At 38.0% G+C, this 20,431-nt stretch overlaps 2 protein-coding genes across 2 annotated transcripts in view; one reads left to right on the top strand and one right to left on the bottom strand.

Annotated features, from left to right (window-relative positions):
* Positions 1-20,431, top strand: part of LOC144656692 (uncharacterized) — a 76,197-nt gene that overhangs the window by 1,602 nt on the left and 54,164 nt on the right. The gene's annotated exons all lie outside the window — the stretch shown is intronic.
* Positions 1,235-7,907, bottom strand: LOC144658926 (uncharacterized). Its single transcript, XM_078519429.1, has 5 exons — positions 7,814-7,907; positions 6,878-6,931; positions 3,922-3,960; positions 3,689-3,796; positions 1,235-1,605 (listed from the first exon to the last, which is right to left on the bottom strand). Exons 1-5 carry the CDS (start codon positions 7,878-7,880, stop codon positions 1,430-1,432), a joined length of 444 nt encoding a protein of 147 aa, XP_078375555.1. The 5' UTR covers positions 7,881-7,907; the 3' UTR covers positions 1,235-1,429.

Raw genomic sequence — 20,431 nt, 5'->3', positions numbered from 1 at the left:
GTTTTAAACTATAAATTTCAACTACACTCCGTAAAACTACAGAGTGAATAGGTCCTTTTCGCTTGGGCGTTTTGTTGCCCCATTACAGATCATGTGATGATACTCTTGAGAATTCTTTTCACGTGTATATGAATGAATACATTTTATTTGGGTAAAAGGAAAACTCTCTGGAGAACATCACGTGGTCTGTAATGGGAAAACAAACCGCCCAAGCGCAAAAGGTCTATTGCTATATAATTTTATGAGATAGAGAATCGGAGAAGAGGCATTTTTTATTTGTTATGGTAATCTATAAATGTGAGTGCAATGACGAATGTACACTCAAAGTTGGAAACATCTTGAAACGCATTATTATTATTATTATCTTTTATTATTATTATTTTTAGGTTTCCTGTGACACAAATCTAAATTTTGGCTGTTCAAATATCTGGTAAAATCTATGACATAGTCCCTTTTTAAAAAGATAAAGATGTGTGTAAATCGTGAAAAATGCTATCTCGGAAAGTGGAAGAAAGCTGTAACAGCAATTGTTAACCTTTGTTCTTTTTTTGTGGGGAGGTCAATAATCTGGGAGTGAGAGAGAACAAAAACACGGCATATTTGGATTATCAGATAAATCGCACGCCAGCATAAGCCTATTGACCTGAAGGTGTGGATTCGCCACTGCTTTATAGTTCTGCATAGTAAGCCTCTGGAGGAGGCGCGGTGGCCTAATGGTTAGTGCACCGGACTCCGGATCGAGCGGTCCGGGTTCGAGGCCTGGCCGGGGTCATTGTGTCGTGTTCTTGGGCAAGACACTTTACTCTTCTAGTGCACCTCTCCACCCAGGTGTATAAATGAGTACCGGCGACATAATGCTGGGGGGTACCCTGCGATGGACTAGCATCCCATTCAGGGGGGAGGAGTAGAAATATTCCTAACCGCTTAATGCAATAGAAACAGGGAAGCGCCGGCAGCATGGGCCACTTGACTCAAGGCTTCCCTTTTAAGCCTCCATTAAAATGACGTCATACTTAAATGCAGTTAGTGCTAGCGGTCGATTTTGTGGTCATGTCTACTTCCAATGGGATTTCAATATATATAAATATCTCGCACGTGACTGCAGTTTATGATGGACTAAGACAAAGAATTTGTACGTCGTTGCGGCCAACCGTGTTCGTTTCAGCGAAAACTGAATTAAACAACACTTTAGATTCCTTTGCAATCAGCAAACAACCAAACAGAAATGCAAGGATTATTATTTCTTTATATACATTCATATACATAGTTTCTTCAGCACAATTTATTATATGATAGGAATCCGTAACCCTCCGTTATCGCAAAACATTAAAGACAATCACTCTTTCTTTCCGATTAATTCGTATTTATTAAATCATTCCCGATTATTAAAACACTATTTATGATAACTTATTTCGTTGATATCCCCTGCTCATTCGAACTTGGCAGTTTCCAGAAACCCTTGAGCGAACGCCATCCCTTTATCTGGTGTAATGTTAGCAGCTTTGGCAATAACGTGTCCTATCTTCATGGCATATGCAGGTTCCTGTTTGTAGTAGTCTATGCCGCCTTGGATCAAACCTTTTACGGCACCACTCAAAGGACTGTCTACATTTGAATTTAAAAGTATAGAAAAAATTGTTATAAAATGAAGACCGAACGGATTATTTCAATGACAGCTTAGCATTAAACAGTTTCTAGAATGTAATCACAAGGCATAGATGATCAAACTAGAACAGATTACAAATGTACGTAACATTTTTTTGTAAGTTATATTAAGAGTTATGTTAATAACTGAATTGATTTTCTAAGCAATAAAGTGTCAAAACTGTCTAAGAACACAGACTTTTCGGGTGTATGACCCTTCTTCAGGGTGAATACTGCCCGAGTGCTCTATTATGCTTACAAATCACGCCTAGTTTAGTTCATTTGAAGGCCAAGCTGGGATTTTACCGTTTTAACTTTAACAACTTGTTATTCAAATACAAGGGCACCGACTATCGCCTAAAATAGCCAAACTAAGATATACTCTATTCACACCAAAGCTACACACATTTAGCTGTCTAAACTGAAATTGCTTTTTCCATAGAATCTGCTATTTGATGTTTGTCGCCTTTAAATTTTGCACAAAGAAAGCACATTATTTAGCTCACCTAAACCATATTTAAATTTCAGTCTTTTCGTTTTCTGTTGCTTGTTCTCATTAAGATAAACCTGGTTTAACTAAACATGCTTTGTAAGAGCGACTGAATGGGGTATTAGTCTCTTAAAAAAATGCAGAGGATCTATTGTGTAAAACAGTTGTGCAACCATACGCGCGGGAATTTTTAAAATCCATTATCTTTTTTATTTTTAGTTGCTATATATATGTTCTTTGCCGGCTGGGAGGTCCGTATAGTGAAAAACCGTGACCGAGGTCTTGAAAATGCTGCCCGAGGCCGCAGGCCGAGGGCAGCATTTTCAAGGCCGAGGTCACAGTTTTTCACTATACGGACCGACCCTAAGCCGGTAAATAACTTATTTATTTTTTTCCTACTTTAATGTGTTTGATTAAAAAACACCTAAAAACCTACAAAGACTTTCTTGCCAAATGTGTTTGTATTTATATACGCGCGCATCCAATGTTGAGTCGATCACCATGCATAAATGAGCTACGGCAAGAGTAAATAATGATCTGTTTGCTATAAGAGCTTACTGCCAAACAAAATAAATTCACTAAAATGAACAGTACTCAAGGAAAATTTCATCTGAAAAAAAAAAAAAGAAAAAAAAGCATCTGAAATAATAGAAAAGCACAATGTAGAACAGAGCAATCAGCGAGTTCCGAAACACTTTTAACTCCATTTCGGCTTCTGAGTTCTTTAGTTAATTAAACTTACTTTTCGGGCTGGAAAGCACTTAGCTATTTACATTTGCATTTAACGAGTCAAAAACCTCTGTGTTGATTCCCACAGTATTCTGTTTTGACAAAAAGTTTGCGAAAGTGAAACTGAATGAAGCTGAAATGTGTAGTTTGGTCGCCTGCACAGTGACGGCACAATATTGCGAGAATTAATTTGACTGTTTTTTAATAAAGCATCTCATTTTCTTGAATGGCGATAAGCAGTATTCGGTTTTGGAGAAAAGTAGCAGAGAAGCAAGGTGTTTGAAAGGATAAATCGAGTCTGTAAACCGGCGACTTGCAGTTAACCGCAATGGCGTGAAAATCAGTGCGAATGCACAAACAACGATCGGCAAACCACGGCCATAAAACTATAACTTCATTTTGTCACTAAAGAGAATAAATACTCGCCTTTTGGAGAACTTCAAGGCCTTTAATTCCACTGCTAATTTTCCCTTTCAAATTTACAACGGTTGGTGAGCAACTACATCGATTTAAATCATTTTGGAGAGCAAAACTGTCATGGGTTCGTTCGTCTCGCCGCGAAATGAAACTCACGAAAGCGTTACCGTGGCCCGTGGGCAGAGATAGGAGAATCTTGCCCGCGCTAATAACCAATCAGATTGCAGGATTCGTTACCGTGCCCTCTTGGAACTTGTCCTGTAAAATTTGAAATTTAGGCATTTTTTCAAATAATTCAACGTCAAGTTATCGTAAGAATGGAGGTTCCCTTTGAACTCAAAGAAATTATAGGAACAGTTTTAATAATCCAGTATTTATAAGTAGTGGTCATCTGTGAAAACCTCTTACCAATATCTCCACCAAGATATTCCATCTCCAGCTTGTACGATGCTTTCATCCAGGCCGGAGCCCGTTTCCATGCCTCATAAGTGTTTTGGAGATTCCCGATTGCAAAACCTGTATTTTTAAAAATTCAAAACTGCAACAATACACTCTATCCCTAGAGTACCCTTAACTGGTGAAGTTCTCTGTAAAGATTACAACAGTTCGTCAATCAAAATCAATAATACGTTTCAACTTACCAAACCAATGGTACAAGCTGGTTGGTTCTCCACTTGTTACTATATTAAGGGAGGAAGCCACATCAACTCTAGGTTGTATACTAATAATAATAATAATAATAATAATAATAATAATAATAATAATAATAATAATAGTAATAATGATAATAACAATAATAATAATAGCAATGATAATAATAATAATAATAATAATAATAATAATTATCATAATAATAATGTTAATAATAATAATGATAATAACGCTATATCGGACAGTACATCCACAGAGTGGCTCTTCGTCCGCCCAAACCTAACTAATTTTGGAAGTATAAAAGGAGAATAAAAATATAGGGTAAAATATAAAAGTTATTTACACGTAATTGAATTAAACTAACCTAATAGAAATTGGGTTAAACTTAAATTAACTTTACTAAACTAACTTCATTAAATGTGTGAATTTTTTATGTGTGAATTAAAATTTAAAAGTTACAGATATGCTATAAATTACCATAGGCGTACGGGCAACTTTTGCCAGGGGGGGGGGGGGGGGGGGGGGCGGTGAACCATTTGCCCAAAAAATTATCGCAAGTTGCCCAAATTTTTACGAAAAAGTCGAGAAGAAACGAGGGGCATGCGATGCACTAATATAAGCTACTATAGGCCTACATATGAAGAGAAAATATTCTCGTGCAGTTCTTGCATATGAATTTATCATATGAGCTCATGAGGTAAGTTTTCAATCTGCGCAATGCACACAATGATCTTTCTGCAGAACACGATGTAGCAAGTATCATGCACTGCGAGGATATGTACCACATAAGAAAACTTTGGAGACATATCAAATAGAACATTCTCGTGCATTGTCTCCAGCATTTCTGAAACAGTCATGTAGCCTAATCCGCGCAAACGACGAAAACTCGCGTACATTTTTTGCTCGGCTTTCAGAATCTCGCCGTCGATTTTGTAAAATTTAGCAACGCGGGAGAAGCTTTCTTTATCAGGGTCGTGTTTTACCGTGACATAAATTTCCCAAATTGAGTGACCATCATTGTGTCCATTATTAAAGGAAATATGAATTTATTTGTTATAACGTTTAGAAAAGAAAGTTTATAATAACTGCTGGCTTCCACGTACAAGCAACGTTAACGCTTCTTTGGTGCATTCATCAAACTGTCCATTCACTGGTTCTTTAAATTTAACATCTCACTAGACTCCACGTTCTTTCTGGATGTATTGATTCTCACGTCTCTACTTGAAATGGTAGCCGCCGGAAATTTACGTCCTACAGTTACAAAGATATCAGCGCCTCTCGAAATAAGGAATCTTGGGTAAATCTTGTTAGTGAATCTGGTCTCACATTGTCAAGAAAATAATAACCACGCCGACTTCAGGTTAAAATAAAAAATTTCTATCTTTTCGAAAAAAAAAGAAAATTACTTTAAAAACTGGCTTTGCCCAAATTTCTCTTGCTGCCCAAAAAATCTGAGTTGCCCAAAATTTGGGGGGGCTGCAGCCCCCCCAGCCCCCCCGGCCCGTACGCCTATGTAAATTACTTTAGATGTTTTAAATCTCTCTTAAAAACAAGGAATGTTATACTGACATTTTGAACTTAAACTTTTAAACCTTGAGTGGGTGAGTGGGTGAGCGAGTGGGGTCCGCTCTTTTTTCTCAAAAAAGTGTATACGTGATCTTAAGAAACAGTTCAAAAGATACAAATGTGTTACGTTGCTGACCTTGGCTTGGGAGAAACAAGTCCTAATACTGTTAATCATAAATCTAAACATCCATTTATGAAAGTGTTTTTTACTCCACCAACTTATAATTAATGTGCTTATTCGATTGGTTAAAAGGATTTGAAAAAACTGAACCTAATTGTTTATTTTACTTGCATATATTTAAATTTGTATCTTACAGCTAATCACGTAGAACAAATTGCGAGAAAATATAATAAAAAAACACAAGGTTTTTGTAGGCTTACGCTATTTCACCAGAAAACCGGGGCAAACAGAGGCGGCGGAACGTTTTGGAACGTGGGAGGGGGGGGAGTTAAGATTGTCCCAAAAATACTTAGCAGGTTTTCATATTTAAAACAACTTTTTTCCGTTCGAGCAACTTTTTGTTTTCTAAGCAGTTTCTAAGCCGAAAATTTTCCGATTGTTGTTCGAAGGCCATGCGAACGTTTCCGATCGTTTTTTCAAAATTTTTCAAAAGATAAACGAAGTTTCTCGAAGACTTCCAATGATGTTTCGAAAATGTTTTAACTCATTCATGAAACGGAATATCTTGACATACCAATTTTACGCTGCGCTCGCGATATTTTCAGCACCAAAACTTGGGGGGGCTGAGCCATCCCCCCCCCCCCCGCTCCCAAAAAAATCGTTTGGGGAGCTACAGCCCCCTGCCCTGGCCTCCCCCCTTTTCCGCGGCCTATATGACAAATACTAATCACGTAAGGAGACCGGCCGGCACGTGTTGAAATAAAGATTCTGGCTTTCAAAGAAATAGTAATTGCTGATAACAAGTTTGTTATATGTTTTTTTGAAGGTTGGTATAGATGAAGAGCCAGTAATCTCAGAAGTAAGAGAATTGAAATTTTCGACCTTGACGACCTATCGTGACTCGGTTGAACCATCACCTAGCAACTGCTCAAAATACTACACCTTTATCTTGTTGCCCAATTTCCCTTATATATGACGGAAAGACAAATAAAAAATGTATTACACAAATCTTTATAGTTCTCTGTAGCATTGAATTCCTTTTCCCGTTCAGAGATAGGGATTAGCTAGAGAATAATCAGAAATAAAAAAAAAGAAAACCCCAAAATTAATTAAGAAGGGAGATATTCCAAAAGACATCTAATGATAAAAAAGCTACGTCGTGTCATGATCACTTTCATTCATTTTGTAATCAAAAAACGTCAAAAAAGGAATATACCACAGAACAAAATACATGAATTGCAGTGAATTTTTTTGCTTACCTCGTTTAGCAGCACTATCGTCATCGTGTCTTTGCTTTCCTTTAAATGGCTGATCTGAATTCAAGAGACGAACCAAATTTAAGAAGGCAACAAAGTAAAATGAAGGAAACTGAGCTGGTCAACAAATATTCCAGTCCCTGAACTCTCTCTTTCGCGCGCCCTACATAGGGGCTTAACCCAGGCGCTTCTCCCGCCTGGGTTCAGACCCTATGTAGGGCGGGGGTAGGGAGAGTTCAGGGACTGGACTAGTCAACAAAATGCGTGTTATTTCCGTCCATTTATTATGTTCTTAGTATAAATTCTACAGGCTTTATGGAGGACGTCGAATCAGTTATAGCAACCCAATAATGAAATTTACCAGTAATTCCAAAACAAAAAAATGACACGAAACTGACAAGAAGTGAATGCGAAGAATCTGCCAAGCATGCGACCTCGTTTGCACCATCTTGTGAGCTATTCATTAATAACTGTCGATATTGATTCTTTTTGCGCAAAGTAATTTTTAAAAAGTTTCCAGTTCACATTTTGACAATGCTCCTTGTGAAGTACTTTCTACCAACACACCTGTAAAATAAGTGTATGCAAGTTGTGTTTGCCATGTAGTGCTTAAAGGCCATATAATAAATAACTTATTGGGGGAAGGCCTCGACCTTGATGTATTGACCTCGCTGTCGCTCGGTCAATACATCAAGGCCTCGGTCTGAGATTCCCCTGTAATGACCTCACTCTCGCCCAAGAAATGTTAATAAGTAGTATGTAATATGGCTAAGATAAGTGGCCATAGTCCCCCTGATCTAAAACACGCACAATCATCCATTTGGAAATTACGTTACGTTTCTAAAACTAATTCTCGAAAAAAAAAAAAAAAAAGGACCAAATAGGATGAACATAATACAGTGCAAATACATGCAAATGAAAAGGCAAAAGAATCCTTACGTATGCTTGCTGCAAATGCAGTAGTCAAGAAGAGGTGGAGAAACAGCAGGGCGATCCAAAACTTCATCTTTAACGACTGAAATAGTTAGAAAAAGCACAAAAACAAAACTTCTGTTAGTTGCTATTGTCTTGAGCAGAAACTCAACACAACTTTCCTTTTCTGATGGTATCCCGTAAATTAAGTAAAAAGATAAAAAAAAAACAATTTTCCTTAGTGTGTTTAGTAGACTGAGAAATAGACAAATACGGTTTTGAACGCAAAGGGATCTTGAAAGGATTTAAAATTTAATTCACAAGACCTCTCAAAGCAGGTTAAGCTTATGTGTTACACGTACATTGGAAATTTATTTAAATAAAAAAAGACTTTATTTAACCTGAAAGGCCAATCAGTGATCACTGGATCACTGATATAAACTGACGATCAGCATTTATATATAAAATACAGCTATTCTTAAAATTGTACTTTAAAACACTAGAATATATATATCTATATACTAAACATTTTCATTAAAAACTACAACTATTCTGGAGATTATATATAAAAAAAACAAGCATTTAAAAAAGAAGAGCAACAACAACAAACAAAAAACATCGAACCTAATTTACGATACATATTGATAATGATAATGATAATCAATTTATATAGCGCATTTTTCATATGTTATGTTCAAATGCGCTGTACACATACTGTAATTTACTACACAAAGGCCAGACCACAACACCGGGAACTTCGTGCCCTACTCTTTGCGAATAGTGTGTGGGTTCTTTAACGTCCCCTGTTATAAGACTGAAGATACAGGAGACGGGACCTACGGTTTATCGTCCTTTTCCGAGAAGACTAGAATGTCTAACCATTTGCAGATGCAATTACAAAGGCAGCACATTCTCCTCAGTTATTTTAAGACCCTGAGTGTTGGTCCGGTCTGGGGTTCGAACCCACGACCTCCCGCACAGCAGTCCGGCGCTCTACCAACTGAGCTAATCTGGCGGCGGTAATTTGATACGGTCGATCTTGTTCCATAAAATGCTTTTAAAATATGTGCTTATAATTTCGATAGAGTGTTTAATTCTCTGATTTCTCTTGGTAATCCGTTCCATTCTCGTGCAGCGTCACACCTGTACCGGATGTCTTGATCCAACTAGCATAGCTTCGGATTTTTTATGATTGCTGATGAGACCGTTGCGGCGCAACCAAACGCTTACTTGATTAAGATCATCGTTAACACACTGTTCAGCGGCACCAACATCATTGGAACTTGCATGAAATTTAGTGTCATCAAATACCGGCATATAGAATGACTTGGCTGTTTTCACAGGCACTGGATATGTCGTTTATATGTATATTAAATAAGGTCGAACCCAAGACAGAGCCTTAGGGGATTCCATGGGTGATTCGTTGCCGTTCAGACTCAATTCCGTTGTAGCTGACATATTGAAATATCTCTTATAGGTAGCTTCTGAACCACTCGTACTCCTTTTCATGTAGATGTTTTGAAAGTTTCTGTAGTAGGATGTTGTGATCAGTGGTGTCAAATGCTTTCCTCAGGTGTTGTTGACGAGTGTTTCATAAAGGCAAACTGATGTTGTTTTATCATTTCAGCTTCGAGTGCAAAATTTGTTAGAGCATTCTTCGTAAACGATTCAAAGATCTTCGAGATGCACGGAAGCACTGGTATAGGTCTGTAATTGTCTCGTTCTGTTTTACAGCCTCCCTTGAAAATAGGTGTTACTTTGGCTACTTTAAAAGAGGAAGGGAAGTGACCAGTGCTGTATGACAGGTTGAAGACAAACTTGAGTAATACCGCTAGTAGTTCTAATTGTTCTTCTTCGCTTAGCTCCTCCTTTGTAGCTATAACGCACAGTCCGCCGGAAATCGGCCAATCAATAATTTGACGACACCAAAATTCTAAATCTTGGTTTAGAATGTGATCCTACAAAGCTATTCTTTTTACAAGTTCTAAAAACACAAAGAAACATGTTTGCCATATGCAAATCTAAACATTATGTCATAAAACCATTTTTTTATTTAAATGTTTTATTTTTCAAGTTTGAGATTGGCGCTAATAATCGACACCTACCCAGACAAATAAATTGATTAACGAGGAAGGTGAAAATTGAGACCCAAAGTGGCGAGTATGACAGGCCGATTTCCGGCAGACTGTGCGTTATAGCTACAAAGAAGGAGCTAAGCGAAGAAGAACAATAAGAACTACTAGCACTATAACTCAAGGAACACTGAACTTATTATATAATTTTTTTTTCTCGTAAGTTTATTCTAGTTACGTCGTTGCTCAATTAGAGCTAGCAATTAGAACTAGTCCCTAATTTCCGCACTCGGGTGGAGTGATTTGCGTTTCGTGCATAAAATTCCATTTTCTCAACTATCGCCTTGACTTCAAGAGGCGGGAAGGGTAAGAACACTTCTTGCTTGTAACGGACACGCTTCTTAGTTATTCAAGGAGAAACAGGTTCTATAACTCATTGTTAGACAAGAAGTTCGATTCAATAGCAAAGAACATAATGCAAATAGTAAATTGTTATGTATTATTTTAGTTGATTTCAACCGTCGGATTCTCCTAAACATGTCGATAAAGGACAATTCCAAGAAAGACAAAGAACGAAAAGCCAAAACCATAGACGAAATCAAGTTTACTACAATAAAAACTAGAAAACTTGATAATTAGCGGGATGGTTGCAAAACAGGCTAAACGCGACAAAGTGAAGAATATATATATTGTATAAATCATCGGCAATGAGCGTCTTACAAAACGAATCAGTGCATAGTACGTTTATCAACTTACCAACAAATCGATAGGGCAAAATAATTCAGTGAAAAATTAGGCTAACTGCGGAGACTTGAAGCACGAAGTTATTTTCTCCAACGGTCGCAGATAAAAAAAAAAACCTGACTTCACGGAATACGATGATATGAAACTTTGCTACTAGTTGGCGGTAAATTTGTGAACTATATGAACAAAACGTGAAACACAATTGGCAATTTGATGATCAAATTTCATGCCAACAAGAGAATTTTGCCCTTCATTTTATCTCATTGCTTCCTTCACTCTTTTAAGATAGAGAAAAATAAAGGGTGTTTTGTGTTGAAAAATTCAGGAAACTGTTTTGAGCCACCTTCTGAATTTTTGTACCTCAACTTTGACGAATCAATACTACGACTCTTTTTCAGTTGACTCAACAGTTTTGGGATTAAACAGATGCCCAATCACTGGTGAGCAAGTTACGATTATTTTCTTGACATTTAAAGTTACCATAGCAACGGTATAACCTGTTAAAAACACCCTTTATTTTTTCTTTAAGTGCTTATAACTCTAAAACGAGCTCAGTGACCCCCATTTTTATGGTAGAAAAATGATCAGCATGTTATGATATAACTTTTGGCAAAGTTTAAAAAAATATTGTTCTGCGGGTTCAGATCCACCTTAAATTTTCGAAAATTTAGTTGTTGCCCGGCCTTCTGACGTTATCTTATAGTTGTACAGGGCCATTGTGTCTAATTTTGTTTTCCTTTTGGAAGCGGAGGTACTTAATTTAATGCTACTTTAAATTTAAAAATTTTGACCGAGAAAATTTTTAGCGAGTACTGAAGTTAGCGATTTTCGACCAATTCGCTAAAATCACTAAAACTAGTATAACAATAGTATAACAAAAGTATAACAATAATAACCTTAAAGTATATAGGGAGAAATTTTGTCAGTTTACCTTTTCTGCTTTTTACGCTGCAAATGCTACAGCTTCTGAGTAATTTGGGGGTCGTTGGCAGTGAAAGAAGTCAACTGATAATTAACTCTCCCTTTAACTAAAGCAATTTTCTCTTCACTTCTGATAGTTTCAATAGCGGGTGACGTTATCTTTGCTCTTCAAAACGCGTTATTCAAATACAACGGACCAGTGGAAATTAAACAATAGTAATATCTTGTAGGTCGATATAATGTCTCTTGATTAGTTATTCCGAAGAAGAATTTTTAAAACAACGTAATGTAAACTTTTAATACAATAAAAGAAAATGGATATTTAACGCTAATTGCGAGGTTATTTTTGCTGGGAGTGTTTAAAAACAGTTAACATTCAAAATACGAACGAAAGTAACCCACTTTGTCACATAACTCAGCCACGCGTGACTTTCATTCCTTTCTTTACGCTTCAGCTAGTTTCTGTTTTTCCTGATAACTTAAATCATTTTGGAGAGCAGGATTTAAATCTTTTTAAAGAAACCAGTTTGATCCTTATTTTAAAATTACGATTGTTCAGATGGGGAAATATAAAGAAACTGATTTCTCAAACGTTTTACGGGTGAAAGACACTAATAATAAAAAAAGAAGCTAATGGGAAAAAAAACAAAAAAAACTTAAAATCTGTGTAATTTGTTTGTTGTGTTTTGTTTTTAAAATCTTCTTAATTTTTCACTTGACAAGCCCTGCTATTATTATGTTAGAAATATTTTGAAAATGTCCTTATGAATTACTAAATGACAGTTTTCCCTACATATTTTCGTATACTCCTCCTTGTGAAATTCCCGAATGTTTCACTATATAAAGACCCCCGCCCCCAGTTTTCGGGAAGAGCCTTTAAAAATAATCCTGCAGAGACAAGGATTTCTAGAATGAAATATTTCTCTTTTAATTTAGTTCCATATCAAAACTTTCCCCGGTACGTCAAAAGTGCCCAAATATATGATTAAAACACTACATTTTCAACGTTGTAGATGTCAAAACCCCTATTCTCACTAAAATAGATTTCCAAACCAGTAAAGGAAGAACAAGCTATAAGATCTGCCTCGTACCCAGACGCCTCTCTCTTGTTTGGGGACATGGGCGCGCAAGGGAGGAAGGGAAGGCGAAAGGAAGAGAGAGTCTCGCTTCCTTTCCTTCTCCTTCCCGTGGTCCCTCGCGCTTCGCGCTCGTCACCAGTCACTTCGCGCGTCACCAGTCACTCGCTTTGTTCTCGCTTTGTCGGAGGAGAAAATCGAGGCGCCTGAGGAGGAGGCTGCTATAAGATGTAAAAAATAGGATCGCCTCAGCGAAACGCTTTTTTTTTTTCAGCACAGGTGTTTTGACGGTTTAACACCTAAGCTTTTATACCTAGTAGGTGTTTTTCAGGGGACGGACACCAAAGATATCAAATGTAATTTATCTTTATTTCAGAAAGAATCTTTATTGCCACCTTCTTATTTGTATGCAACTTTTTTTCCCCAAAACTCCAAGGTTGAGGGTTTTTCCTGAGAAATAAAATACAAGGGCTCAATTCCCGGTAGCTCCAATGATGTTACATTGCCAGGAAGGAATTCAAAACTACTGCGGTTTGACCCTCCATTAAAACTGTATCACAGGTTCTTCACCGCTGCCTACAACAACAAGGTGTTCGCGCCGTTTTTAAATCTGACACAACTCTACGGTCTCACTTAGTGCGACCGAAAGACGCCTTAGAACAGGCAAACAAGACAGTCTTGTCTACAGAATTCCATGCGAATGCGGCAAAGTATTTATAGAGGAAACAGGGAGAGCGATGCAACACAGGATAAAAGAAAACGACAGAAGCATACGGCTTGCTTATACACAAACCTCCGCAGTTTCGGAGCATGCAAACGAAACGGGGCATCTTTCTCTGTGGAATTAGTCAAGTTTATCGATCGTGACCCTCGCCTACCTAGAGGCTATCCAAATCAGACTTCATCCTCCCCCACCCCCTTTCTTTTGGTCAAAATACGCGTGGCCCTGGGGAAGAGGATGACTTCATCCTAAGAACAGCAATAAAGAACGGTGGAATTGACATTTCTGAAGCATGGATACCTACGATAAGAAAACACAATGGCCATTCAACTACAAAGCGGACCTCTGAGGGAACATCATCTGTTAGTCGGAATAATAATGGGATCGAAATGCACCAATCACAGCTAACCAACGTACATAAATAGCGACGCGTAAACAATCGACCTCATCGCCTGATGAAGACTAGCAGTATTGCAGTCGAAACGTCGCGAACAACATCTGAAAGCGATTCTATCGTGAGACAAACTTAGCGAATAACGCTTATTCCTATAATACGAATGTTAAAAACAAATGCTAATGTGTACATCGTTACCCCGGAGCTGTACCCGATGAAAAGGTCGCCAAAATTTTGGTTAATAATCACTTTATGCTTAACAATCCTTCGTTTCGGGTTAGGCGAGGAAACGATAGGTCATCATCTGATCATAGTTTACTTTACCACATTGCTTTCTTAAGCTAGAAACAGAGCCATCGTTAAAAAATACTACAAGGAATTAAAAGTAGATACAGCCCGCGGATCGCCCTTACACAAAAGATTGGTAAAGACTCCATAATATGGACATCACTAGATCACGGACATTAACATAATACAGAACCTCCATATTACGGACAGTTTACATGGTCCCAGGGAAACAAGTATTCATAGCGTAGCTCTCCAAAGGGCCGCAAAGCAGAGCCCCATAACCATGGAAGAAGGCAGAAAGAAGAGGGAACACTATCGATTTGTTTTTTCGGTAAGTACATGGTGTTGAACACCAAAAGTGCAGACTCAAATCAGATTTTATCACAGAAAGCCCAAGTTCATTTTGGATGATCCCTGTTCCTGTTCCTTTTTGAATACATTATAATCCGTCGAGAAAATATAAGAGTTTGTTTGGAATGCAACCGAATGTGTTTGACTAACTGCAATTTCCAAAGGACTCACAATAAAAAAGTTAAATTATTTGTTGTATTTATTGTTATTTACGGGGTTTGGGGCTTCCTCGCCACTGCTGTTCATCGAATGCTGAACAGTGTATCATGTGATATGGAAATGATGTTGAAATGTGCCATTTAACACTGTTGAACGTAGTTGAACGGAACAGAACCTGGCTCTATTCCTTTCAACCAGTTGTTGCAATATTTGTTGCTTAACAAAATGTTGAACCTTGTATTATTGGCTAAAGAGCATAGAATTTAACCTTTTGCCGATAAATAATGGCAAAATCACTAAACTAATAAAATTGACGAAACAAGATCTTGTGTTCAACGTTTACATCGTGTTTCTAAACAATTTAAGCGATTTTTGGCGAATATATTCTACCACGTAATATATAAGAGCAAGGAAGAATTCACGAGGTTCCAGCACAGGTAGCAATGCAATTTTTCAGATCATAGTTGCGTTCTCATTGCACGAATCACATAATTATTATTGTTGCGTGTGAATCGCTAATAAAAAAAATGCAGAGGAGCTCGGTCCGTGGATGGTTCGCAGAGGTTAACGGCTAAAAAATTGCCGTTTTTGCAGGGGAAAGAATGTAAACGTCGACATTTCTTCTGTGTGTATTTATGGAATAACTACCGTGGCTTTCAAATTTGAGGAATGTTGGGGCAAAAGTCGCAAACTGTGGGAATTACATCTCATACAATGAAAACAGGTCGGCTTCTTTTGGCATTCTCGCGGCTGCGGGACCCTGCGACCTTTCGCTACGCTTGAAATATGCTTATTCTCGTTTGTAGAGCAAAGCTAACATGGAAATATTTAAGAATAATGTATGATTAAACGAAAAGTATCCGATAATTCAGGATCATTTTATTTATTTTCAGTCGTTTCTAAACCTTTGGCTTCCTGTGGCTCCAGCATACGACTCGCCTTGGGATTGCTCAAATTTTACCACAGAAACTCCTTTCAGTGCCGTTTTATCTCGTCGTTTCACTGCTCGATAATAAAACAAAGCTTTTGTGAAATTGAATTGGATATTCTTTGTTTCTTTAAAATTGCCACTTTTAAATTGCCGCCATGAATGCGTGAAAACGTTTTGATCCCACAACAGCGCGATCAGCACTGGGCACCAGGGTAACAAATAAGCTGGGACGGGCACGCCATTTTTGTACTGGACAGCTGTGATTTTGCTCAGTACACATTCCATCCTGTGGGGACAAAATTATCCCTTTATTGTCTCTGCAGATCTGCACGAGAATTATTCACCAAACTTCGTGAATATATATGTTGTCAACACTGAAACGATCTCTGCCTACAAAAGACGATACAAGTAAAAAGAAAACGAAGCGCGTTGCTAATCCTTCTTTAGATAGGAGTGAGGTTTAGTAGAGCTTATTCACACTGATGTTACCTCCCACGCGGTCGAATAGCCAAAAAACTTCAATGCTGACAACACACCAGGGGGGGGGAGAAGAAACTTCCCTTGTTATACGACTCAAAAAGTGGTCATAGCGGTGCCGGGCAATCGAGACTGCGCAGTAGCTATCGAATGGTTGCTAAGGGCGTAGTGAATAGCTTGACAAAGTTAATGTTAACGTTTGCTAGTCTTGCAAAAGCGAGGCTTGCAAATTATACTATATAAAAATAATTCCAATGATTCTGAAATTATTTCCCATTTTTTGATTGTTAAATTTCATCGTGACAAATTTTTCGCTTATTATTCCACGCCGCCAAAACATTCTCAGTGACTTGAAATATTAGGTGAGAAATTTGTCTGAAAATGCAAACAACATCTCAGCGGCGTAAAACATCCAACGCAAACACCGTCACTATTCGCATTTCACACGCACACAGTCAGTGATGTTTAAATTGTTCTGAGAAGACAAAACTTTGTTTTCACGTCTTTCTTGGCAATGGCTTGATTGACGTAGACTCGCACCGTTTCCAGGCACTGCTATGTCTTCAAAGAAAAGTGCCGACTCCCCCCCCCCCCCCCCCCCGCAACACACTCAGCACTCACGCGCTCTGCAGAGACAATGAAGGGATAATTCTGACCCCACAGCGTGATAGGTGTTTTCGGAGCTGCTAAATCCTTAAGCCTAAGTCACACATGCGACGCAAATGTAAACGCAAGGAAAAACACGTGTGGACAAGTCCAACGCAAGCGTAAGGAATAAAGAATTTTCTTTCACCTGGCTTGCGCTTGCGTTTGCATTTGCATTTGCGTCGCCCGTTTGAATCAGGCTTAACGCAAATGGAAATCGCAAACGCAAGCAAGTGAAGCGTTGCTTGTCTGCCATCTTAAAAAAAATACTTCATATGCGCCTGCTTATCTTACGACCCTTGCGTTTGCGTTCTACGCATGCACGTCACTGCGTTTGCAACAAGGTATGCCCGATTTTCTTTCATACGCTTTGTTACGCTGTCGCAATTACACCATATTCGTATTCTTGGTATAGCACTGGAACTAGCTTGTAATGGAGGCTAATTCGATAGAATATAACTTAAAAATGCTTCTTGTCATTTGCATTTGAAAAGATTCCCCTATTAGCCTCCCACTGCAAGCTAGTTCCATTCAAATACCGAGAAAAAAATGGCGTGCTCTTCCCCTCTTATTTTTTCACCTTAGTACCCAGTACTGACTAAGCTTGACTACGCTGATGTGGGACCAAAAGGTCTTTTTATAGTTTTATGTGATTTTAGGCAGCTGTTAATTCCTTATGAGGGTTTCAGTCAGCTCACATCCACTCTTATCAGCTCGGACCAAACGAAATTAAAGGGGCTAGGTCACAGTATTTTTGGTAGTCTTATTTAGTTTTATTTATTTTCGTTAATTAAAAGCTCTAAACTTTAAATTGGCAGAGCAAAAGTCTTTTTTTGGCAAAATCACGGCCACATAACAAACAAAGAATGATTCTCGAGCATTGACACTTTCATACAAATTGAGATAAACTTGAAAAAAGTTGGGCCGACGTTTTTGAAGTTTACCCGAATGCAATCCATTTTAATCTTCTCGAATTTTGTCCATCCATGCCCCTTTTAGGCCTTTCTATGTTTCTTTTCAGTTCTTCTACAGTTTTAAGCCGTTATTGTGATATTTCATTTAATTCTATGAACAGTTGGCCAGTACCGAAATTGCCTAAAATTGCGTGACTAGCCCCTTTAATCTTTCGATCACTCTTAAGAAAAATGTAAACAGATTTAAAGACGATGAGAGCACATGAGAGGTGGTAGCCAAACACTGCGAAGAGCGAGACTTTGAGTTCTTGATTACTCTTATCCTCGTTTGGCCAGGATAGTCTCGATAAGGAACATCATTATGATACAAGCAAAACATCCGGACTCAAACACTGTATAGTTCACTCAGTCAATTTATTATCTGCCAAAATCCTTGATCACATCTGAGAAAAACAATAGTAAATATCTGTCAGCCAGCTTGTCCTTAATGTCACATTTGGCTGGTTGTGTTGTCAAAGTCTATAAATCTTAAGGCCTGGCTAAACTAGGAAACATTGTTGTTCCTTGTCGTGTTTCAAGTGGCTTAATTAGCGGAAAACAAGAAAAGTGTTTTCCTGCCGGAGTGGCTAAACGAGGAAACAATATTCCAGGAACAAAGTGTCAGGCATGCGCATAAACTAGTCAACATTGCTTCCATGGTGGCTAAACTGAGCAACATCGTTTCGCCAGAATGAAAATTTATAATCGGGAAGCAAAAATGTGTTTGACCTGCATGAAGCAAAAGCACTTCTTGTTTCTGAGAAGCAAAGTTGGTTTCCGCAACATATTTCCCGTGCGACTAAACTGGCAAACATTTGCCTCCGCAATAGTGTTTTCGCAACAATGTTTCCTAGTTTAGCCAGACCTTTACACTGCTGAACTGATAACCTTTTAAGAAATAGCTGATCATTCAACAGACTAAAATTACATCGTTAGCTAGAGTGGTCTTTGTACTAAATTGTACTGTTGAGATGAACTCAGTGACAAATTCAAGGTTCTGTTCCCGCTTTTCTCTTTAAAAAATGTTGGTCTGAAAGGCCGAAACCTTTCGTTCCCATTCAAATGTTTCAAATAAATCGTCGCGCTATGATAAGTGGAAACCTTTCGAATTTAAATGGTCAGGATGGAGAGTGACAACTTTGCTAAGAACGGCTTGCTGAAAATATTCAACCTGCTGCAGTACACTGATGTTGAATTAGATACCTGATTTAAATCCGGGGCCTGGAGTTGGGAAATTGTCTTTTCTACAAACAGATGAATCGTAAGGTATGGCAATAATAATGACATAATACACTGAGCAGTAGTCGCTTGACCAGACCTTGGTCATATCACTGATCTCATGCTTCGAATAAACTTTGCATGTCAGGGGTCTAAGGTAAATAAATGTATTCAAAAGAAGAAAATGAGTAAATATATGTCTACTTAAAGTTTAAATCAATTACAATTACAAAAATGGATAATAGCTCTTGAGACACTTGAGTTATACACAAGCAAAAGTCAAGGAACATGTATTGACCCTCTACCTTATTATTACTCATTTGTCGCGATTTTCGCTATTTTAGGCCTTATGCGTCCAATGGCGAGAAAAGGAACGATGAAAATATCGCGAAATTAGAAATCCGCAAAAAAAAAATACATCGCAAAAAACCTATGACGAAAACCCAATTTACATCGTTATCCGTGTTGACACTCTTTTTCTTCGAGTCATACTACAGTAAAAAAAATGTAAATGTAATTTATTTACCCACGTAACACCGAAGAGCTTAGAGCTCGTTGAGACGTGTTCGTGCATCCAAGATCGAATTGGAATTTGGAGTGTTGGTTTTTTTGGAGGGAGGAAAACCGGAGAAACCGGAGAAAACCCTCGGAGCAAGGACGAGAACCAACAACAAACTCAACCCACATATGACACCGGACCGGAATCGAACCCGGGCAACATTGGTGGGAGGCGAGCGCTCTCACCACTGCGCCATCCTGCTCCCTCACTACAGGGAAAAGACATATCATAAATGCTGATTTGTGTAGTATAACGTTGAACTTTAACTGTAGGGAAGGAACATATGGTATGTGGTATAGTATGAAAGTACTTCTTCGTAAATGTGGATTATCATTTGGACATTTTTGTTCATTTTTTTTCTGCGAAATCGCGAATTTTATGTGCGAAGTCGCCTCGAAAGTAAGTAGCAATAATAAAGTAGGATTATATCAAACACATTCCTTTGTTCCACCCAATTAAAAAAAATTTGTTCTCGATTGTAGATTTAGAATAAAAGAAATTATGCATTATCAAAATACGCCAAAAAATGACTAGAGGAAACTGTGGTTTCACACGTCAAACAAACCCAGTCCCCACTGCTTATAACTATTATACGATTCACACCTGTAAACACTGCTTTGACTTTCTTAAAGCCTGATTAAGTCCAAATCTTATGAAGCATTAACTCTTGAAAACTGTCAGTTACCATTTTTCCCCTTCCTTTGAAAAGGCCGCTTTCGGTTGCTTCATCTAAAAGGTGACTCCTCCTTTAACTGTGCCCGTAACTCGAACAACAAGGCATTCGATAAGCGAGTTTATATCAGGAAACTACAACCGCTTGCAAAATAGTTGAGATAACTTTCCTAAAATTGCCCTTTTTTCTTAAAAAATACCCTCGTTGAAAGAAAATTAACAAATTACTTTCATTTTTGACTCCCCTCTCCCTTTTTAAGCTGTTGCTTACATGTTTGAATGTAACACTGACAAGAGAAAAAATTAAGGAAGGACACGAAGTATCACTGTCTAAATGTCAGAAATGATAAAGAATAATCTTAACCAAGAGCGTCTCATCTCTTTTGCAAGTGGTTGTAGCTTCGCTTGATATCTGAATTACATATAAACACACCCTGAAACTGTTTTCCAAAAATTGGATAATA

The sequence above is a fragment of the Oculina patagonica genome, chromosome 6, assembly GCF_052425735.1.
Source record: "Oculina patagonica isolate OP01 chromosome 6, crgOcupat, whole genome shotgun sequence".
Lineage (NCBI taxonomy): Eukaryota > Metazoa > Cnidaria > Anthozoa > Scleractinia > Oculinidae > Oculina > Oculina patagonica.
The sequence above is the reverse complement of the archived record's forward strand: the minus strand, read 5'-3'. Positions and strand labels throughout refer to the sequence as shown.